This window comes from Symphodus melops, assembly GCF_947650265.1.
Source record: "Symphodus melops genome assembly, chromosome: 17".
NCBI lineage: Eukaryota > Metazoa > Chordata > Actinopteri > Labriformes > Labridae > Symphodus > Symphodus melops.
This window is the reverse complement of record NC_136707.1, coordinates 13,072,834-13,096,963: the sequence shown is the minus strand read 5'-3', so window position 1 is coordinate 13,096,963 and position 24,130 is coordinate 13,072,834. Positions and strand designations below refer to the sequence as shown.

The 24,130-nt window shown below is 41.9% G+C and overlaps 1 protein-coding gene across 1 annotated transcript; it reads left to right on the top strand.

The window, feature by feature from the left end:
• Window positions 1-490: 490 nt before the first annotated feature.
• On the top strand, window positions 491-10,045 carry LOC306837758 (primary amine oxidase, liver isozyme-like). Its single transcript, XM_079365524.1, has 6 exons — window positions 491-2,117; window positions 3,494-3,612; window positions 5,600-5,766; window positions 6,549-6,681; window positions 6,800-7,108; window positions 8,363-10,045. Exons 1-5 carry the CDS (start codon window positions 551-553, stop codon window positions 7,082-7,084), a joined length of 2,271 nt encoding a protein of 756 aa, XP_079221650.1. The 5' UTR covers window positions 491-550; the 3' UTR covers window positions 7,085-7,108; window positions 8,363-10,045.
• Window positions 10,046-24,130: the final 14,085 nt, after the last annotated feature.

Here is a 24,130-nt window from a genome sequence, read left to right as displayed (position 1 = left end):
ACATAAATGAAATGAGTATATAATGTGGACACTGGCGTTTTCTTTCACGTTAAATATATTCTCCTTCAAAACATTTTTTTTCAGACGTGAACATTATGTAATTGACATTTTATCTATTTTTATGTGCAAGAAATCAACTAAGTAATGCCCCAAACACTTATCAAGACCCAGCTTAATCTCTGCAAAATAAGAGCCATGATTCAAGGTAAGCCCCAAGATTTTTCCCTCGGGATCAATAACGTATCTATCTATCATCTATCTATCTATCTAAGTCCAGTGTTTAGAAAAATATTATAAAATATAAAACATATTGTAATTCGATGATTTAAAATGCATAAGACGCTAATGGCGTGCGTAAAACAGCCACTTGTAGATTGGATGAACTTATCTAACTGTGCATTGAAAATGAGATGGACAGGGTGGAGCTTGGAATTTCGGGGGGTTGGAACGAATGAATCGAGGGGTGCGCCTCTTCTCTTCACAAATCGTTTGTGCGTCTGTTCTTGCCCAGAGCTCAGTCCTCTCCTGCCTTTCCACAAGCCTGTGCGTAATGGTAGAGCAGAGAATGAACTCTCTAGTTAAATGGGCGCTTATTCTCTTTGTCCTGGTCTCCATCATTCTCAACATAGTTCTGATCGGGATCCACTCCAGCAGGGCGCCCAAATGTTCAACTCAGCGTGTCCATCCGCTACAGGTCAAGCACGACGAGCGCAGCGTCGTGTTCGCTGACCTCACCCGGGAGGAATACCTGCAGGTCCAACAGTACATGCTCAAGCAAAAGGATTTGGATATATCCATTAACCAGGTCACTAAACCATGGGAAAACTTCTTGTTTTTAATAGACCTATCTTTGCCAAAGAAAGTGGACGCGCTGGCTTTCTTGGACGATGGTTCTGCCAAGCCGGTCAGAGAGGCGACGGTGGTGGTCTTTTATGGTGCGCGAGGCTACATTAAGGAGTACGTAGTGGGACCTCTTCCAAACCCAACAAATCACACGGATGTCACCCAAGAGAGATACAAGACAGACCTGCCGATCACAGCGCGCACCGTCACAGTTGGGGAATACGCATTGCTTTTCAACTTTTTTGAGGAACATGTTTTGTCCAAACTTCAGAAGCTCATGAAAGAAAGCTTTGGCGCAGACAAAACGTTGAATGCGTTTGAGCAGATGCCTCGTGGAGTCCGATCCGGGGACAGAAAGACCTGGATTTCATTCTTTAGAGACATGAGCGGCATGTACATCCACCCGGTGGGTCTCGAGGTGCAGGTCAATCACGAGAGCGTAAACGCTTCCAACTGGAAAGTGGAGCGGGTGCTTTATAACGGTCAATACTTTGACACTGTGGAAGAACTTAAGCAGAAATATGAAACTGGCTCTGTTAAGAAAATCGTTTACAAGGAGTCAGCTGATTATGCGTCACTAAAACCAAGGCACAAGCATCAGCAGGTCGGTCCACAGCTGTTTAACGTGGATGGTAAACGCTACAGCATCAGCAACAACCACGTTGTGTATCTGGACTGGAGCTTTGCCTTTGGGCTGAGCTCACTTACAGGCGCGAGGGTTTTTGATGTGCGCTTCAAGAGTGAGAGGATCATCTACGAGCTGAGCGTGCAAGAGGCAATGTCTGTGTACGGGTCAGTGACACCTGGGATGATGATGACGAAGTTTTTAGACTCCAGTATCGGTATAGGGCGCTTTGCCCATGAACTAACCCGTGGTGTGGACTGTCCCTACGATGCCACCTACATCGACACGTACCGCTACATTGATGTCCCAGACCCGGTCAGATATCGTAATTCAATATGCGTCTTTGAACACAATTTGGGCCAGCCCCTGCGGAGGCACTTTGCTGACTTTTTCCACAACAACTACGGGGGGATGGTGAACAGCGCCTTGGTGTTCAGGACGATCACGGCAATAGGGAACTATGACTACATGTGGGATTTTATCTTTTATCAGAGTGGATCAGTAGAGGCCAAGGTACACGCCACCGGCTACATTTCTTCTTCTTACCTGGTGGACGGTAATCTAAAATATGGACACCAGGTGGCGGATAAGGTGCTTGGGAACATTCACACTCACTTCATCAATTTCAAAGTTGATCTGGATGTGATTGGTGAGTTACAGTATATGGCATGTCAATCTGATAAGACACCGCAATCATGCCACATTGTTGTAAAAACAGTATAACCAATCAACCCGAACTGGGAAGTGATCGTCAGTAAAATATCCTTTCATTGAAGTGAATCAACAGTGGTTAAATGTCCTGCAAAGTTATGATATTCTATTTACAAAAAGCGAACTAATCGGGTGCTTTAATTCAGAATGTTTCTTCTGTTCACTATGGTTAAATGCACATGATGAGGTTAGTCGGTATTATGAACTCCTGCTGATCAACCCTGACAAATAATGAAGTCAGTGTGACATGACACAGCAATAGTTGATAGATCATGAAGTTATGACATATTTATTGTTGTGCTGATAACCTCTTTGAAAACAGAGGACTACTTGTCCCTATAAGAAGAAAACCAAGGAGGACTTTGAGTTGAGTGCTTAGCCTAAGTTCAGTGGCGCTGCTTGTGGATAGGCACAGAGAAACTGCTTAGGGCCCCAATGGCTGACAAACTTTTAAACAACAGCATTGCCTCGAATGTGTCAAATTTTGCAACAATAATAGAAAATCTGTCTAAGGGGGCCCCATCTGACAGCACTCACTCTCAATGTCACAGCATTATTCCTATAACCAACATTCTTCAATTATGGAGGTATCAGTCTGTGGGTTGAAAAAGAAAAAGGAAAATTCATCAGAAGGGGCCCCCAATGAACCTTTGCCTCGGGCCCCACTAACCCTAGAATTGTCCCTGCCTGAGTTGGAAAAATGTTTAAAAAATAACAATATATATAGGTAGCACAATGACAAGCTCCAAGTTAAGTAGAACAAAACACAAACATTTCCCTATGGAAAGGGAAATGGTTGTGTTTTATCCTTCTTAAATTGGAACTTGAGGTGTGCTGCCTTTATCCACTTTTTAACTTTTTTTTTTTTTTTTTTTTTGCTGAGCCATATTTAAATCTCAGACTTTACAGTCTGAATCAAAGAACAGGGACACCAACACAATGACTGTCAAACACAGAGAGCCAAGAGAAACTGTGGCATCTGTGATTAGGGGCACCATTTGGGGGAGAAACAGTAGCACTATTAAAGCCAATGACTGACCCCTAAAGATATTAGGAAATTGGTTAGTTTTTTTTCAGCATTAAATTATTTTGTATTTTTTACTGGACGTCAGGAAACCCTGGCAGTGCCCTTATTGCTGGTTAATATTAAGTACAGTAGGTCTGCCTGTCATGAGACACAAATATGTCTTAAGTATAGCTTTATAGTTTAAAAAATCAAAAAAAGAAAACACCTGAATTTAATCTAGAGTAGATAAAAGTCTGTAATGGTTAATGAAACTACAACAAAAACATGTTTATATATACTTTTTGCAGGTCTGAAGAATGTTTTCCAGACCAAAGACATGGAATATGTCAACAAGTCTCTTCCATGGATGCCTGATCACTACGCTATGGTCCCTCAGCTTGTGGAGAAACAACTGAAAACAGAAAAGGTCAGCCTTTCTTCCTTGTTTCAAATATGGAATGTAAAGTTTATTCATTCAATCAGTACACAAGTACAGCTTATCAGACCCTATTGTTTTAAAACGGCTTGGATAACAGCAATGTCACAATCAGAGGAAAAAGTCCTAACTGACCTGACAGAGCCCTTTGGGAACTAAACTAGAGACAACAATATAATGGCTGAACAAATCCATAATCAAATGCCTGAAATAATCAAATATTCAATTGACAGTTTAAGATGGCTGTCAGGTGGCTGCTCATAGTGACCAACCCACAGATACTTCACATAACCTGTTTACAACTCATCTGAAGATTTAAATATGGATAAGAGTTATACATAATATAGGGTTTAGGACTAATATGACTGTTCTGTCAATAGATCTTTATTTGTCCAGTGCCAATTTATAACAAATGTTATCTGAAGACACTATCTTAACAGCAGGCAAATGACCTTACTGATTTAAATATTAACTACAAGGACCCAACATGAATCCACCATGAGAAAAGCACGAAGCAACATTCAACAAAGTAACAATGACAAGGAAAAACTTTCTTATTGGGGGCAGAGAACTTCAGCAAAACCAAACTTGTTTTGAACAGCCATCTGCTTAAACTGTTTTGGGGTTGGAAAGTGGGATAAAGGGAGATTCAGAAATAAAGAAGGATAGAGCCAAACAGAGCAACAAGAAGGAATAAGATAGACTTATAACTACAATGTTATTAATAATGGTCCGCCTCTTTCACATGAAAACTGTCATCATAAGGCTTCAAAATCCCCCAAACCAATGGGTGACATCACTGAGAATATGCCCATGTTTTATATAGTCTATGGTTCACCTTTAGAGGCAAACGTAAACCATTTAAAGCAGTCAAAACAATTAAAGCCATCCAAAGGTTTAATGCAGACAATAACAAAATGTGGGTTACAAAGATTAATAAGTTGAGACCTACTGGGGAATACTGTGAAACAGTAACAAATTCTCATGAAATAATAAAACAATGCGTAGCAGGATGCCAAAAAGTCATGGTCCGCCTGTGTACGCATGTGTAAACAGGCAAGTGTTACTGACATGAAATCCACGTTTTTAAAGGACGTTCACTAAATGATAGTGCTTTCCAAGTTCCTGAAAAAAAAAGTTTAAAAAAATCAAATCTCAACATCGTAGATTGGTAATGAAAGACTAAAAGTGAATAACTCTAAAATCTATCAGTTCAACTTTGTGTCTATGTCTAAGTTCTGTTCCTTAACTGGTTCAGACTGAAATGATTCTGAAGGTTTTTGAAAGGTACACATGATAAAGTACAAGTTGATAGTCAAGAAAGCTATTCCCAACATCCTATTCATATGACTTCAGTTTTTAGACAGCACATACAAGTTTGTCAGGACAGAATACAGCTGCCAATGTTGAAATTATTATATAAAATGGATTGTTATTTTAAATACAAAAAAGATAGACAAATACTAAAGTTCTGTATTATTTCAGCTTTGGTTTGGTTTTGTCTTGATTCAAGCTGATTGTCACAAGTTTTGTTAAATATCTGTCAAACTCTGAAATACCCATAACCTTATCACAGAATCTTTAAATTTTGTTCTAAAATAAAGATGAACCTAACCTGGTGTACAAACGTAAAAACATGCACCAAACACATCAATTAATCACTGATTTCTCAGTTTGTGTCATTTTAAAGGCTGTTCCTAATTTATGAGTCAGAGTAACATCATAGACTTTATCTAATTTATCTATTTATCTATTTCTAACAGAGGTTAATGGAAAGCTGTTAGGCTAAAGAGACTGTCTGTAATTTATCAAGCCTTGCCTTTCTTTGTAAAGACCAAGGCAACTAAAAAGATGTGGTCACAGTCTGAGGTTGCTCTTTTTTTTCACGATTTCACAAAATTAAGAACTTTGACTTTGCTACGCGACTAAATAGGATTTCAGATGAATTGAAAAAACATCTTCTCATATACCTTGACAGGAAGCTGCTCTGCGTTATGACACCAAGACTCCACGCTACCTCCACATTGCCAGCAACAAGACCAATCGCTGGGGTCACAATCGCTCCTACAGGCTGCAGGTGTTCAGCTTCACAGGCGACCACCTCCCAGAGAGCCAGGCAGAGGAGAAGTCCATATCCTGGGCCAGGTGAGACTGCCACAAAGTTGAACCAGTGCTAAGGAAGAGCTGGTATGAGAACATGCGCAACACCTCATGAGTGGTTTGATGATAAGAGCTGGTACCACATGTCACATGCTTCAGTATCGGTGATGTTTATGTTACTATTTTATTCAGTTTTTGACTTTTATCTAATTCTGTACTGCTGCTTCTGTAATGCCCGAATTTCCCCATTGGGGATCACTAAAGTTAAATCCTGTCCTAAAACAAAAATGTTATTGCAATTGCCAGGTTTCAACCAGTAGAGGGGAACACTGTCTTATCTAACACTATCTAACACAATGTGTAAAATTGACTTACTTTGCTGAAATGTTGAGATTTGGACTCAAACTGAAAGACACCCCTGACTGATACTCATCTATAGGTTTTCAGCTGAAAGAAAGTGGTCTAGGGGTTTAGTTATCAATTTATCAAAGCACTTGAATAACATTTAGCAAAAGCTACAGTGGCAAGAAAAAAACTTCCTTTTAACAGGCAGAAATCTACAGCAAATCCCAGGCTCATGAAGACACAGCCATGGGCCACAGAAGTGCCAGGCTTGAAAAGAGATAGGGGGAGATGGGATAAGATGCAGGAAGAGGGACAGGGAACCTTTCATGCAGACACCACTGTCTCTCACAGAGAATGCAGCTCTGCTGATAGAACACGATGTGCGGCTTTGTTCATTCATTAGTTGCAGTGTTCTTGTCAAGTTATAGTGGAGGCAGTTCATCCATTGACCTCTCCCTTTGTCCTCTTCTGTCTGTCCCCAGATATAAGGTTGCCATCACCAAGCACAAGGATTTAGAGCAGACCAGCTCTAGTTTGTACAGTCAAAATAACATCTGGACTCCAGCTGTGGACTTCAGCAAGTACATTGAAGACAATGAAAACATTGAAAACGAGGTTTGTTAAAGTTTCATCTGCATGTAGATAGATAAGAGAATACTAACATTTTGTGAAGTTGACATTCGATCACTTTGCTGAAGGAATTTGCATGATGTGTATTATAATGTTTTTGCAGGACCTGGTTGCCTGGGTGACCACTGGCTTCCTCCATATCCCCCATGCTGAGGACATCCCCAACACGGTCACAGTGGGAAATGGGGGAGGGGTCATTCTGCGGCCACACAACTACTTTGATGAGGATCCTTCCATCCACTCTGCTGATGGGGTGTACATTGAACCAGGCACTGAAGACAGCTGTGACAACAACAGGATGGCATGCCTTGCTCAAGAGGCATGCAGTCCTGTTCTTGAACCCTTCACCTACCATGGTTTCGATGCAGTCATGAAGTTTGAGGATTAGGTCTGACATACAGAGTGCTATGAGGTAATAACTGCAGAACACTGTAACACAGCAATATGTTTATTTACTTATCAAGAAGAGTGTGTTGACATTAAAAAGATTATAGTGCAGTTTGGAGCACATTTGTTTTTCTCAATGTATTTTAAACATCTGCAACATGGAATCCATCGAGAATTAGAAAAATAACTTTCTTTTGAAGAGGGAGAGGGGAAGATCATTATGGAGTCAAGATATAGTCAGCCTTGATTAGCCTTAAACATTGAAGCTATTTCAACTTTATTGTCCCTGAAAGACAATTAGTCAGAAGACAAAGGCTACCAAAAAAGTCAGGGACACAGATACAAACATCATAATAAGATCTATGAGTACATAGAGTTACAAAAGGAAACCTCCAAATTGTTAAGCCATCAAAATCAACAAAAGTCATTGTTATTCTGGGCAAATCTGGCTATTAATAGATTATCATAAGGATCTGAAGATCAGCTGTGGCTCAGTTTGTAAAGACTTTTGTTTCTTAACCAGAATGTCAGAGGTTCCATCCCCAACTGATTTAGCAACATGTCTGATGTGTCCTTGAAAAAGCGCTTAACCCCAAGTTGCTCCCGCTGCTTCAGTGCTGGCGATTAATGTGTGTCAACAGGATTAGTTACAGTAATAGTTAGTGGTACACTTAACTATTTAATTTGCATGTGAAAAGCCACTCTGGGGACAGGTGTTGCAAATTGGCATCTGCTATAACAACAATGAAACATGCATTGGACTGCTGTTTGTCTATAAATATTACATCTGTCTCTGTCAAATTAGAAATAAAAAGTAGTGGGAGAGGTAAAAGCTTATTAAATCCAACACCTTCTCCATTATTACTGAAGCATCTATTTAGCTAGCTTCCTATAATTATAAATTAAAAATACCCCCAACCCTAAAAAACAGTATAATTAATAGATAGACGGATGGGTCTATTTGTATTTGCCAAAGCATGTCTACTTTTACTCTGATTACTATGACTTTCAAGGAAAAGCATTTACAAAAAGGTAACAACACATATGTAGACTGGAAACGTGACATCACACATCATATAATTCAACATTTAAAGATACATAGCCTTTTATTGTTGTCACTATGAGTGTCAAAGCATGACATTGCAACTGTTTGCTTCTTATTTTCAAATCTATTTTTTTTTTTATTCTGTTTTGCGACTTGAGACTTGAATGTCAGACTGAACATTTTTATATAAAGAAAAACTCTTCAAAGTTTTTCATTCTCCCTCTTATCTTCCAGGTGGGGTTCCCTGAAGGGACGGTTTTATGTTCACCTCTTCAGTTTGAGGAGTTATTTCAAAACTGTCTCTGCCTGATTCTTCATAACAACTCAACAAAAGAATGAAAGAAGAAAAATCTGATAGAAGAGAAGAGAGGAGAAAAGAAAAGGACAGAAACCTGAAGGGGAGGTTTTCATAGAACTTCCGCCCACCTTACATAATGACCACAGGCTTCACTTACCATTTAAAGCTTTTCAATTATATGGGCAGCTGTGGCTCAGTTGGTAGAGTCGTCATCTTACAACCTGAAGGTTGAGGTGTCGATCCCCAGCTCCGGCAGCCATATTTCCGATGTGTCCTTGCGCAAGACAATTAACTTTACTCCAGCTATTTCATCATTGGCGTATGACTGCGTATGAATGTATTACTTCTGATAGTCTCGCTACATAGCAACCACTGAATGGATAGGTGTGACATGCTCAACTCCATTTACCATGCACTGTGTAAACAACAAAAATAAAATAGAACAACATAGATACCGTTCAATTTCATAAAATGATAACACCTTGTAACTTTTGGCAAAGTGTTTATGACTATATATTACTGCATTAGGGTGACTTTAATCTGATTTTTACTGTATGATTTAAATTGCACTTTTTAAGGTGTATTGTATATTGTGGTTCAGCCTCTGTGTTTGAATATAATTGAAAGAATTCTCACCTCAGCAGTCATATACTGACATCAACTGAGCCATGCTAAGGTGTACTTCATGGATGCTTACAAGTAACCAAATAAAGGCACAGCATATAATTAATTCTATACCGTACTATACCATCTGCTCTTTTAGTATGTATTGACACACATTTTCTTTTATCTTATTTCAATGGCTTTTGAATTCACTGTTAATTTTGTCTCAATGTCAGCATCGTTCCATGTAGTTTACATAAGTTATGGAGTTGAGTAAGACTGAATTCTGATCGTGCAGTGTTGGCTCAAAGGGAGTAGTTATGCACTCACCAGACATGATGTTGATTGCATTTATTTTGTTCAGCAATTTGCATCCGTTTGGAGCATTATTGCCACCATTTGAACATGATTTCCACTTTTCAAATGATCTCTTACCATACCTTTCTTAAATTCAATTTTACTACAATCAATACATTTAAATGATTGTAATGTTTATTTTTTTGTTTGTGCAACCTTGCTTAAAAAGAGTTGAAAAACCATGCCCCCTCCTCCCAAGGTTTTTGTACAAAGAGATGTCCAAAAAAAGACACCTTGCTGTATTAGATAGACTGGAACTATACAGTGTGTATGGTTTGTTTTCCATGGATTAAGCGTCTATTGAATAGTATGTAGTAAGATTCCTTGTGTGAGTTTTAAGATTTCAGGTTGGAAGTCCATCATGTGTTAAAGCTTAAAGCATGGCCTCGCTAACATGGCTGGGTATAAAATACTTCTCTGGAAATTGAAGTTGAGGTTGAGATTGAGGCTGAAGCGTGCTTCTGCTTCTGGACCTAGGTTGAAAAAGTTAGCTTCACTTTTTTTTTTTTATGTTTTCAAAATGTTTTCTACTGTATACAGTATAAGCAACATTTTGTAAGTCTAAGTGAAAGAAATTCATATCCCAGGGTGTGTTCATAACTTGTTTACGCTGATCCCTCAAAGGCTCAGGTAAGACAAAATAAAAATCATTTTGCACATGCTTTGCCCACTTATTTGTTGACAATGTGAACAGTCTTTCTTTTAGAAAAGTTTCTCCTTACTATTTACTATCAACTCAAACTTGCAATGATTCATTTAATTCAGGTTATTTTTGCAAAGATACACTTGTTCATTCCCATGAAAAAAAAATCTATTATCTATTTCATATTATTGAGATTTCAGTAAACATGGATTACCCATGTGGAGCTGCTGTGCATCAAAACTCCATTGCTTTGGTTTAAATTTGGAATACATATGATATGTAAACTCATTGATGGAGAACTCCACTTATTTTAGTGACCTGACTGGTCATGTACAATAAGAGAGGGATCGAGAGAACCTAGTGAAGCAACCCAGGCCTATCCTGCCCTGGGCCACTGACCCAACGATGTCAGCATGGTAACGGTGATCCTCCACCGCTCTGCTGTCTGATTATTTCAGACCTGTTCTGACCTCAATGTCTACCGAGCAAACTTTTGCATCTTTGCCGTCTCATAGCATCATGTCCTGGCAGGTTTTTGTTGCCTTGTACTCCTCCAATACTACTACTGGCAGATGCAGCTTGCAGCCTGTGCTATACAAGTGTTAAAAAGGCCAGCTCAAGTTGGACTGTTCCAAACCTCCCCTACAACAGTGGTAGGTTCCGGCTCCGTAGTGTCTGTCAGTGTTTTGACGGAGAGAGACCGGAGAGTTTGAAGTTTAGTTGCAAGGATGACAATGTAACAGAAAGGGTGCTGCTTTGTTCTTTTTCACGTTTTGTGTGCGTCCACTGAATAAACCACACACACACACTCATAAACATACACAACCAAGAGATGTTACACATTCCTGTGTATGTACACCCTTTCAAGATTTTTATTAAACCGTTATAACTGGAACCTGCGACTCTTGCGTGATTCACACATTCACACCAGTGGTGGTTGGATTTTTTTCTGAACACAAGTTTTGAGAGAAGCCTCAGTCAGCTGATCTTTCTTTTATGGTCCTTCGAGCCGGAGTTCCATCCTACCACTGATAAAGATGTCCAGGTTGCCAGAAGAACAGCGCAGTGTGCGTGTCAGGAGGAAGTTATCCCTCCCTGCACACCTTAAAGATTATGACCTCTCAGGATTCCCTATCCAGCATGCAGAGAACCTTCCTCCTTCAGCTGCTAATCCTCTTCATCAAGAGGACATTGATGAAGACAATGCATGTGGCGGAGAGCGTTCACCGTCACCTATCAGTCAGGAAGAAGTTCCTTCTTCACGGTGGGAAGTTAAAGATCAATGGCCTCCTAAAAGAGACTATCAGACAATTGATCCTGAGAAAACAGCACTCTTTAATGAATTAGAGGAGCTTAAGTTGCAGAATGCTAGACTTCGCTATGAAAAGGAGCACAGTAAGATTAAGCTAGAGCAGCTCAGCCATCAGAGTTCCCATGACTCGTATCAGCTCCACAGACAAGTAGAACACTTAGGAGTTCTGATCCAGCAGCTGCAGTCGGACCGCTCTTCTCAACAGCTAAAGTCAACCAGCCTTCCTAACATAGAGCAGCAGACGCAAAATCGCAAACGCGAACCCATCAGTGTAGAAACACATAGACAGTCTTACCCTAGCTCTTCAGATAGTGAGGAAAGCGAAGAGCGTCGTTACAGGACAATACCACGCAGAGATTTAACGCCACGTGAGGGCGATGATACAACCAGGAGGCTGGGTACACCCCACAGGCTTCGTCACTCCCGTCACCGAACGCCAAGCCCAGTAGGTGGACAGGAGCGGACCTACAGGGGCCCAACACCCACAATCCCTGACATGAGCCACCCGAACCCCCGAGAGTTCAACCGGCTAAGTATTGCCCTAGACAATCTTCTTCCTCGAGATGCTTCTGAGAGATTCAAGTATCAAATACTTGTTGACCACCTTAAGACTGAAGAGGCACAGTTAATTGCTGACTCCTACTGCAGCTCCAAATATCCATTTACCGATACCATGGAAGCCCTCAAGATGCAGTATGGACAGCCCCACCAGTTAGCTTTACAACGCATTGCTGAACTGATGGATGGGCCTAACATTGCAAGTGGCGATGCACGTGCCTTTAGAATGTTTGCCCTGCGTGTGCGCTCCCTAGTGAGCATGTTGGAGCAACTTGGAAGAAAAGGCTCAGTTGAACTAGAGTGTGGCTCACATGTCTCCCGACTGTTGAGTAAACTCCCACATGATCTTCGCTCCAATTTCCGCCGTTCCGTACACCCCCACAGGGTGCCTGTGCCCACTCTCATTGACCTGGCTGATTGGCTCGAATTTGAACTTCAAGTGCAGGAAGACAACACCCGATTCTGCAGTAGCTCATCAAGGGAGAAGGAGACAAAGACCAAAGGACAACCGAAGATCTCCAAGTCTACTTCATGGCCTTCAGCAGTTCTTATGAACACCGCAGCTATGCCTCAGAAGGTGGCAGCTCCACTACCAATCTCCACAGTGACAAGTAATAAATACTGCCCCTACTGTGATAACAGTAAACATTCCCTCAATAACTGTGCTAACTTTAAGATGCTCAGCTCCTGCCAGAAACAGACCTGGATTCAGGATAACCATCGCTGCTGGCGCTGTGGCAGAGGCCACCGGGCGGCTGAATGTAATCTCAAGATGCTCTGCAAAAGCTGTAACAGTAGACACCTCCTAGCCCTACATGACATCAACAACCGGGCCAAAGACGGTAAAGAGCAGTCTTCAGGGAAGATGGAGCGCATGAAAGAACCCTTCAGCACGGCCACGGAAGAAATCTTGTACATAGATCGACCATTAGAGGGACGCAAGGTCCTTCTCAAAATCAGCAAGGTGGTGTTGAGGAATGGCAATAGAACTCTGGATGCCTATGCCATTCTGGACGATGGTTCTGAACGTACTATTCTCCTCCAGTCAGCAGCCCAACAACTAGGCCTCCGAGGAGAACCTGAGGACCTCCCTCTCAGAACTGTCAGACAAGAGCTCCAGATTCTACATGGTGCCATGGTCTCCTTCACTGTTTCCCCCGCAGCGGAACCACATCGTGTGTTTTCCATCAGCAAAGCCTTTACTGCAAAACGCCTAGGGTTAGCTGAACACACACATCCAGTTGAGTCCCTGCAGAAGAAGTACAGGCACCTGAGAGATCTGCCCCTGCAGCCGTTGCACCTTGTACAACCCGTTTTGCTGATAGGCTCTGATCACCCTCATTTGATCACACCAATAGAACCAGTACACCTTGGCCCCCCTGGAGGCCCTGCAGCAGTAAAGACCCGCCTCGGATGGACTCTCCAAGGCCCAGCACCGGGATTAAGACACTGTCTGTCTGAACAGCAGTGCCTGTTCACTTCTATTCTGTCACCAAAAGCAGACATCTACAGTCATGTTGAGAGACTGTGGCAACTGGACAGCCTGCCCTGGAGAAGTGAAAAGGCCTGCACCCGCTCACAACAGGACAAGGAAGCCATAGCTCTTCTGGAGAGCAAAACCGTAAGAGTCAATATAGAAGGTGTCCAGCGATATGCCACTCCTCTCTTGCGTGTTCAGAACATGCCTCCAGTCAAGGCACCCAAGGAGGCAGTCCTGCCTCAACTCAGAGCCACAGAGAAAAGACTGATTAGAGATCCAGAGAAAGCAGAGGCCTATAACGCCGAAATTACAAGGTTGGCCACTGCAGGCTACATCAAGAAGCTGGAACATGGCACTGAAGACACTCCAACCAGTTGGTATATCCCCCACCACATGGTAACCCATAATGGGAAACACAGAGTGGTCTTCAACTGCTCATTCGAGTTTAAAGGCACAAACCTGAACAAGCTCCTACTCCCAGGACCAACCCTGGGACCCTCTTTGTTGGCAGTGCTACTAAGATTCCGCGAACATGCTGTTGCACTCAGTAGCGACATTCGGGGCATGTTTCACCAAGTCAGGTTGCTCCCTGAAGACCAACCCCTCCTTAGATTTTTGTGGAGAGACCTGAAATGCGAAGAGCCGCCCAACATCTACGAATGGAGAGTACTCCCATTTGGCACTACCTGCTCTCCCTGCTGTGCCACGTTTGCTCTCCAGAAACATGCCATTGATCACAGTATCGAAGGTGAGGACATCAGAGAGGCAGTCCTGATGTCATTCTACGTTGACAACTGTCTACGAAGTCTGAAATCAGAGGATGAAGCCAAAGCCCTCGTCGACAAACTGCAGGACACTTTAGCAAGTGGTGGTTTTGAACTGAGGCAGTGGGCTAGTAATAGACCTTCTGTTATATCTCATCTCCCAACTGAGATCAGATCAGAGAAGACAGAGCTGTGGATAACTCAAGGTCAACCAAACACCTCTGAACTAGCTCTTGGACTCCTCTGGAATTGCTCCTTAGACATGCTTTCTTACAAGCACCGCCCCATTGAGCACCCAGCAGTCACTCTCCGAACCATATACCAAGTGCTTGCTAGTCAGTATGACCCCCTGGGGTTCATAGTGCCCTATACCACCAGAGCCAAGGTTGTGGTGCAGCGACTGTGGGATAAAAAGAGGGGATGGGATGATCCAGCTCTCCCTGAAGATCTCCTTCAAGCCTGGCAGCAGTGGGAGAGTGAGCTTCCTGCTCTGCAGAACATCGCTCTACCGAGGTGTTACAGCAGTGCAAGGATTGACAACGAAAGAAGTCAAAGAACAATCCACGTCTTTTGCGATGCATCAGAGCGTGCCTATGGCTCTGTGGCATACCTCCGGACAGAGAGTCCTGATGGTGAAGTGGAGACGTCCTTTATCACTGCTAGATCCCGTGTAGCACCGAAGAGACAGCAGTCTATTCCCCGTCTCGAGTTGTGTGCAGCACTTACAGGAGCACAACTGGCTAAAGTGTTGAAAGAAGAAATCACCCTTCCCATCCGCCAGGTCACACTGTGGTCCGATTCCACAACCGTACTTGCATGGCTGTGCTCCGACACGTGCAGGTTCAAAGTGTTTGTAGGAACACGTGTTGCAGAGATTCAAGAACTAACTGCCAAAGACTCATGGAGGTATGTAGACTCTGCAAATAACCCAGCGGACGATATAACTCGAGGCAAACCCCTGAGAGAGCTAACAACAGACAGTCGCTGGTTCAAAGGTCCTGCCTTCTTGAAACAGAGCTCAGAACATTGGCCACAGCTACAGCTGGTACAATCTATCTCTGATGATTGTGAAGAACTAAAGAAACCTACCTTCTGTGGACTCGTCATCACACCTGCTCCCTCTACTGTTCCAGACATTGATCAGTTCAAGAGCTGGGAAGAGCTCATTAAAGCCACAGCCCAGTCCCTTCATGGGGCAGCCAACAATTCGCCCACGGCTGATGATTATAGAGAGGCAGAAATAGTCCTACTCCGAGTAGTGCAACAGGAGTGTTTTCCAACTGACTTTCGACAGATGCTGGACGGTAAACCCTTATCAGGCAGCAGCCGACTTGTCACCTTGGCTCCAGAGCTCGACCAGGCTTCACAGCTCATTCGGGTTGGGGGCCGGCTGCGCCACACCACAGCTATCGATGCAGACACCATCCATCCAATCATTCTAGATCCAAAGCACAAAGTAACAAAGCTTCTTATACAGCACTATGATGGCCAGCTTCACCATCCTGGTAGTGAGCGAGTGTTTGCAGAGCTAAGAAGGAAATATTGGGTACTTAGAGGAAGGGAGGCTGTTCGACATCACCAGCATCAGTGCATCGAATGCAAGAGGTGGCGAGGAAAACCCCACATCCCTCGAATGGCAGATCTCCCCCCAGCGAGACTACGCCTTCATAGGCCCGCCTTTTATTCAACAGGTGTTGATTGTTTCGGTCCCTACACAATAAAAATTGGCAGAAGGACTGAAAAAAGATGGGGAATCATTTTCAAGTGCATGACCACGAGGGCAGTGCATTTGGATCTCCTCTCCAGCATTGATGCAGACTCCTTCCTCATGGCTATGAGGAGGTTTGTGGCACGGCGTGGCAAGCCTTATGAGTTACTCTCCGACCGGGGCACTAACTTTAAAGGAGGAGAGCGTGAACTACAAGAGGCATTCCATTCACTGCAGCCAGAACTTCAAGCACTACTCGCCCCCCAGCAGATTAAGTTCAACTTCAATCCACCGAGTGCTCCCCATTTTGGTGGCTGTTGGGAGAGAGAGATAAGATCACTCAAGCAAGCCCTCCGAGTCACCATTGGATCTCAGTCCCTCAAGGAAGAGGTCCTCCAAACATTGCTCGTGGAAATTGAGGGGATCCTCAATTCCAAACCATTAGGCTACACCTCCTCTGATGTGGCAGACCTTGATCCTGTTACCCCCAACATCCTGCTGATGGGGCGGCCAGATGCATCACTGCCACAGGTGGTTTACCCAGAGTCAGAGCTCCTCAGTCGACGGCGGTGGCGACACAGTCAACTGTTGGCTGACCACTTTTGGAGGCGTTTTGTTAGATCTTACCTGCCTGACCTCCAGAAACGGCAGAAGTGGTGGTCTGACTCCCAAAACATGCAGGTTGGAGACAGTGTCATGATCGTTGACCCGCAGCTTCCTCGGGCCTCATGGCCTATTGGTACGATTACTCATACTGTTCCGGCCCCTGATGGTAAAGTAAGGACTGTGGACATTAAAGTGGGTGATCGCTCCTACACCAGACCAGTAGCCCGCATCGTCAGTCTTCCAAAACTGCCAGACTAAAAGATCAAGACTGTGGCTTATTGCCTTTTTGTATTGTTCAGATTTCCTACAGAAATCTGGGGGCGGCTGTTAAAAAGGCCAGCTCAAGTTGGACTGTTCCAAACCTCCCCTACAACAGTGATAGGTTCCGGCTCCGTAGTGTCTGTCAGTGTTTTGACGGAGAGAGACCGGAGAGTTTGAAGTTTAGTTGCAAGGATGACAATGTAACAGAAAGGGTGCTGCTTTGTTCTTTTTCACGTTTTGTGTGCGTCCACTGAATAAACCACACACACACACTCATAAACATACACAACCAAGAGATGTTACACATTCCTGTGTATGTACACCCTTTCAAGATTTTTATTAAACCGTTATAACTGGAACCTGCGACTCTTGCGTGATTCACACATTCACACCAGTGGTGGTTGGATTTTTTTCTGAACACAAGTTTTGAGAGAAGCCTCAGTCAGCTGATCTTTCTTTTAACAAGCCTATGGACCCCCAGCCATTTCCTCAAGTTTCATCTTCTTCTCCAGCCAGGGTTGAACTTCATCCCAATTGGTGAGCTTGACCAAGTCCTCCAAAATCCATCTGCTCAGGTAGTGATATCCCTGTGATGGTGAGGTCCTCCATGAATGCCCTAATTGGGACCTGTTGGATACCACTTGCCAGCACTGCCCACCCCAAAGTAACTCCTCTGTTGACTTGGCAAGAAGGTTTATCCTCCATCCATTTCCTTCCGCTTATCCAAGGTCAGGTCGCGGTGGCAGCAGGCACAGTAAGTCAACCCAGACTTCCCTTTCCTCAGCATCACTTTCCAGCCCCTCCTGGGGAATCCTGACACTTTCAGGCTCGATGAGATATAAAATCCCTCCAGTGTATTCTGGGTCTGCCCCGGGATCTCCTCCCAGTTGGGGATGCCTGGAAAACCTCTAAAGGGAGGCGTCAAGGAGGCATCATTAACAGATGCCAAAACCACTTCAAATTGCTCCTTTTGATGCAAAGGAGCAGCAGCTCTACTCTGAGCTCCCCCTGAATTTATGAGCTCCTGACCCTATCTATAAGGCTTAGTCCAGCCACATTCTTTACCTTGGACACACAAACTCCTCCACCACGTTAGGTTGACGGTTCTTGGAGAAGACCAGAAGGTTAATTTGTGTGTGAAACAGAATAACAATGATAATACCCACCTCCAGTGTCAGCCAGTCAGTAGTGAAGATCCTGCAGGTGAAACACATGTTAAATTTGTTGAAGTAGCACTGCAAGAGCTTTTGGAATCTCTCCTGGACATTTTAAGTTGTTAGTGGCTGTCAGGTCACCATGGTTCCTCTTCTTCATCTCTTTCATTTTTTTTTATACTTCTTATTAAATTGAATTGTGCACAGCTTGCACTATGTTTTTCTTTTCTGTGCAATCCTTGCTGCTGTAGCAATTTAAATGTCCCCATTGTGGTATGAATAAAGACATATCTTATCTTGTATTACATTATCAAGCCCCCAAGTCTATAGCAGAATAAAAAAAATCTTATTTTTTCAAGAACAGTCAAATCGTCTCAAAGTTTCAACACATTACACGTTCCTGTGTAGGTCAGGCTATAGAGAGCAAAACCAGAAATACCAAAAACATTCCTAAAAGACACTATAACTCCTAAGAGGGGTACAGCATCTGCCAGATTCAAATTCAATATAGCCATGACAGGAAGTGAACAGCAGGAATCTATGAGCTGTCTCAGAGGAGTTTCAGATGTGCAGCAGGCAATGAATTAACAGCAGGGTGTTGTCAGGAAACGTTATGGGGAAAGAGCCAGAAGTCAGGTCCCAGAGTAGTGGTTATGAGGTTAGAGTCTGTGACAGAAAACATGTTGGAGTCTGAAGAGTTGTAGAGTAATACCAACAACTAAAGATTTGGGGTGGGGTGTAAGTCCATCTGAGAGGAGCAAAGCTTAAATGTATGGGGACCATAATTTTTCTCCAGTGTTGTATGTTTGTTTTATCTTTAGACAACAGTATCAGGTGTGCCAAAAAGTCAGAAGTTGTGGTTTTTATTTGAACTCCATGCCCTCAAAAATAAGATTTAGGTCTGAAGACACTCATCATAGCAGTCATCGGGGAATAAAATGAGTTGCATTTTATCATAATACTTGTGGAAAATCTCTCGTGTCATTAACTACAGAACAATTACACAATGCGCTAGCAACATTGACTGATCCTCAAAAATAATCATGTTAGTTCTGAAATTGGAAAATTGGCTTTTTAATACTATATAGCAGATACATTTAGGTAGAGTTGCTCATTATATTAGACAAAGCTGATGTCCACTCCTGGCCTGTCGAATATTATGTCTTTAATTTAATGTTGTGTATCTTTGATGAACATTGATGAATTTATAATTTATCAAGAAAGAGAGATGATTGCCTCACATTATATAGCAGGGGCACTTTGATTAGTTATCAGCAGTATGAGCTGGGAAGTATTTTGTTCTTCAAACAGCAAGAGACAATTTAACAACAAACATATGACCTCTGACTGCTCTTTTAGTAATATTGTTTTAGTTATCGGAACCATTCTGGGAAATGATAATGGCAGTGCTGCCCCCTAGTGTCAAACAGGATAACTTTCTCCAGTACATTTCAACAAAGAGTAAATACTAGAAAGAGAGGGAAGCCAATAAAAACCAAGTCCTCCAGAACTGTGCCTAACTAGTTTGTTTGAATTATTTCTAAGAGTTTCACTAAATGTATGAACTAAAATCGTGTATAAGGATCCAAACTGCAGAGCAGACTGTGGCACAGGAGTTTCAGTATCTGATTTAAAAGATGCCTTGGCTCCTCCTCTCAAAGTATTCGGTGGCAAGAAAGCCCCAACCTTTCCCCAACAGGGAAAATGATTGGTGTGTCAGAGTGAAAATATTTCAGATCTAGTTTTAGTTTAGTCTAGTTTTGTTTGAATCAGACAACGTACAAAGTAGCAATCTAGTCTCAGAAGAGAGAGGGTGCTTTGTAAAAGGTCTAGCTAAAGAACATATTTGTTGTCCCTGCAGATGATGGCTAAAGTAACCGTTTAGCCATACACATTTGTGAGTCTTCTGACGTAACACATTGCTGTTACAAAACCGACACCTCTTTGCGATCACAGCAAGTAAACAACAGACTACAACCGGATTTGCACTTGTGCACTTGCTTAACAGCAGACACTTAGGGCCTGATTTACTAAACATTTGTGTGTATTAAAACGTGTGCAAACTTGATACCACCAGCAAAAAATGTGCTATCTGATTTACTAACAGGGTGCAGTGACGATTGCGTCTTTCATATGAGCAAAACAGCACGTATTGTCCAAATAGAACGTTTGCCTTAATGAATATGCAACAGCTTTTCTGCCTCAGCGTGTAAAATACTGGGAGGAGAAAATGCAAAGAAGTTAAGTTAGTACACGCAATGTGATTTACCAAGCCAGGCACAAATTGCGGTGACGGTGATTGTGACAGTGTCTGATTTAACACCTTTGAAAAGAACGTGCTAATCCAAGAGCCCCAGTGTTACACTTTTTTTTTTTATCTTGCTTCAATAATAGTTTAAAAGAAACGCCATGATTAAACTATAACTGAACATTCACAGCCTCTGCGTTCTAAAAAATTTCAACATTGACACTGTCGTCGTATTTCCCTCTTCTCGCCAACATTACATTTGAAACCGGGTATTTCCTTTTCTCGGGTTGCGTGTCTCTGGTGCGCTCCAGAGCGCGCTTGTCTCTTCACTCTACAGCCCCCTCCCCTGCTGCTGTGCTGTGAGAAAGCCAATAAAAACTGCGCTTGCTCCCATATACTATGGGAGCCGAGATTGGAACTGAGAACATATCCAAAAGGGGCTGGAAAGTATGAGGACTACAGGGTCAACTTAACAGCATTTTTTGAAGCATAATAACTTTGTGTGTGTGTGTGTGTGTGTGTGTGTGTGTGTGTGTGTGTATCTTTAATACATTGGCAGTGTAATGTAGTAAACCTCCCTAGTATCTATAAACATTTCCAAATGTTTGCAAGTTGAGTGGAAGAAGATTTATCGGCATTACAGATGCTATAGTCAGTCCCATTTTTTCAGGTTAAAAGAAAAAGAAAAAACGTTGATAAAAAAGTGTGTTTTGGACCATTTCTTTCTATTTAGCATTTTTCGGTATGCACAACAGCCAACCAGTGGGTTATTTTCAGGTCAGCTGCCATCATAGGCCAATCAAAGAGACACGACTCTGCCAAGAGGAGTTACACAACAAGTCAGGTTTTTGGTGGGAAAGAAAACCAGACATACTACTCCTGTTTTGTGAACCAGCAGCTGCAAGGCTGACATTTCACAATGCCTTTTAAACTTGAAGCCTATTTAGAACTTAAAAAAAGGCAAGTCATTCTCTTTTGTGTGCAAAGAAAAATGCAAAATGCTGCCAAACCAGAGAATGAAGAGAGAAGCCAAAAAATGTGCGTTACAGTGACATTTGAAGCTACTTTATTTTCACAGAATGATGATAAAATGATGACATGGAGAAAAAAGTGTGAGGGTTCCACAGGGACTTTCCAAAAGTTGATAACCAAGACATTTAAATACAAAGAAAGTTGTTTCTCATTTATTTCTCTTTGTTTAAATATTTACAGCACAACCACGGTTAGAATGAGTGTTTGTAGGTTTACAATTCTGGATTTAATTGAAGTTTTTTCCACTTTATATCCAGTATAAATTGAACATCCTGTTGTTTAAGATGTCCAGCACATCCCACATCCAGTCTTCATCCTCTTTTCTGTAATTACTCAATGAAGAAGGATAGCTGACTCTGTGTCAAGCTTGGTTGGGAGGATCAACAAGATTCTTGAACATCATCCAATTATAAAGTCATAAATTATGTGCAAGTAAATGTTCAGCTGCAGGACTTGATCTGTGTTTTCACAGACTTCTTGTCCGCTGTATCTCTGCTCTGCTGCCTAACACACCATCACATAATGTATCCTTATATGTTGCTGTTTAAGCTTCTTGAACATTGATTTAGAGACTACTGCTGAGAGTGGTGGTGATGTCTTGGTAGTTTTAAAATTAGATCTCATAAGCACAACTCACTCTAAATCTCTACACTGACCGGAAAAAGGCAGTATTGTCTGGAGAATCAGATTTCTTTTTGTCTGTCTTTTTCTCAATCAACCAAAATTTATCAAGCAGGAAAAGTTCCCCGAAAAAGCCATCACCCCTTCGTTCATCACCACTACATCCATAGATATCTGATCAAATGACAATAATGGAAAATGTATCTCTTTTGAACAGATACCTTACTGCAAATGGTTTGTAAAATTCACTCATTTTTATAGGAAAATCTTAAAAACATTTGTTTCCAAGTAAGGAGTTAGAATGTCACGACGAGGGCAGAAACACAGGGAGGAGGACCCCAGTGCAGAAAACAAAAATGAAAAACTTACTCCAAACGTAATCCAACAGAAGAGAAAACGGGAAGCCACCAAGAATCACAAACTGCAAAAGACAATGAACTGACACAGAGGGTAGCAATGACAGAGACTAAATAGACATGAGGTAATTAGAGACAGGTGAGACTAATGACACAGGTGAAACTAATCAGGGTTATCAACAAGGCGGGAAACACAAGGAACAAAGAACACAAGACCAGAACGCTTGAGGACAAGTGAAAAGTAAAACCCAACACTGACAACACCACCTAAACCAGAAAATACAAAATAAAACAGGAAACCCTAAAGACTAGACTTAAAACACAAAACAGGAAATAAACTTATATAGGCAACATAGGAGGACACAGGGAAACACTAAAGACTAAAGTAAACACAAGACTATGAAACATTAAAGCACACAAGGAAAACAATAAACACTAGGAAACAAACAGAACACTAAGGAAAGAATGAAAACTAAAACAAGACGAAGCACAGAACCAAACCATGACATAGAACTTACTTTCTCATACATCCCCCTCACACTGTGAACTCCCTGAACATCATTTGGGCTCCAACACATACAGTACATTATAGCTTTCTCAACTGTATATATTTTATGTAACTCAAGGAGCAATACGTTTTCAGATTCAAACATTAGCAGTACTTCTTAGCCGTTGTCCCAGTAAACTCAATGACTGAAGATATCTCACTTGTATTATGTTAAGTTGATTTACAAAAAACTGCATTAACCAGGCTTGCCATGGTGCACCTGGCACCTCGATAGTGATCCCTCTTAAACCAATGTAGACTGATATTTATTCAGCATTGGTCAAAGCAATATAAGGACATCTGTTTCTTATATTATTACCCAGGTCAACAGTTGGTACTCAGGTCTGCATTTGGTACTCAGGTCAAGACCTTTCCACACATCTTGCTCTCCTTGTAAATTCTATAGACACATGGACCCCTCTTCGATTTATGTCTTCCTGTGTACCTTAAGAAACGAGTTTACATGTTTACCTAGCTGTTATCTTACACATTTTAAAGGGAGCATTACTAACCTATTTCCCAAATAATACACTTAGCTGTAAGATTCTTAACAAGGGCACTTTGACCTTAGACCTGATCATGATGCTCCTCAACTGCTGGATGTCTTTAAACAGCAAAATTAGCAGGATTGAGTATAACAAGTATATGAAAATGTTCTCATCATGGCTTTGTTGTTGGGTAAAAAAAAACTGCAGAATGGAATGTCATACAGAGGTGATAGAAAGTGATCATGACTGTAAACAAAGTGTATAAATAGATTGCATTTTTCGCAGCCTCAATTTTCGCGTAAGAATTCATATTAGAAAGAGAAATTTGCTAATTGACCATTGCCACATCCTCTCAATCCAAATTGACCTTAATCTGTGTCAGACCCTGTTTCTGTGCTCTTGCAGTAACACGTTGAAGGGAATATTGACAATCTATGAAAAGTCTCAATGCTGAGAACGCCTCATGTGTCTCGTGGCAATTCATTGTGTCTTGTTTATTTGCATGTCTTGGACTTTATTTTGTATCCTCTGTTACACTCTGGGGTTTTTTTGGTTTTTTTTATAATTCATTTGTTTTGTAAACGTTTCCTTAGCAGCTCCTGAGTTGATTGTACTCTTATTTACTTTTTTTGTTTGTTTGTTTTTTTGTTAGACTCTTCAATGAACATTATTCACATTTGGACTAATAACAGAGTAAGCCTAGGTTTGATCTTCTGTTTATTTAATATATCTTGTTAGATCTGCAATTGATCTTGAATTTCCCTTGGTACCAATAAAGTATCTATCATCTATCTATCTATCTATCTATCTATCTATCTATCTATCTATCTATCTATCTATCTATCTATCTATCTATATATATTGGGTCCACTTCAGGTGTTTCTTTAAGCAAACTTACAGAAACAGTCAGAGCCTCAGTTCTACATAAAGCTCTGCTAACAGTTCTTCGTGAAAGCTGAGATTTTA

What these genes read in the sequence shown, in the direction of transcription:
- LOC306837758 (XM_079365524.1), top strand. Translation starts at nt 551, where the DNA reads ATGGTAGAGCAGAGAATGAACTCTCTAGTTAAATGGGCGCTTATTCTC. An exon ending in AGTTGATCTGGATGTGATTG is followed by an intron (nt 2,118 to 3,493) that starts GTGAGTTACAGT and finishes TACTTTTTGCAG; the next exon opens with GTCTGAAGAATGTTTTCCAG. An exon ending in AACAACTGAAAACAGAAAAG is followed by an intron (nt 3,613 to 5,599) that starts GTCAGCCTTTCT and finishes ATACCTTGACAG; the next exon opens with GAAGCTGCTCTGCGTTATGA.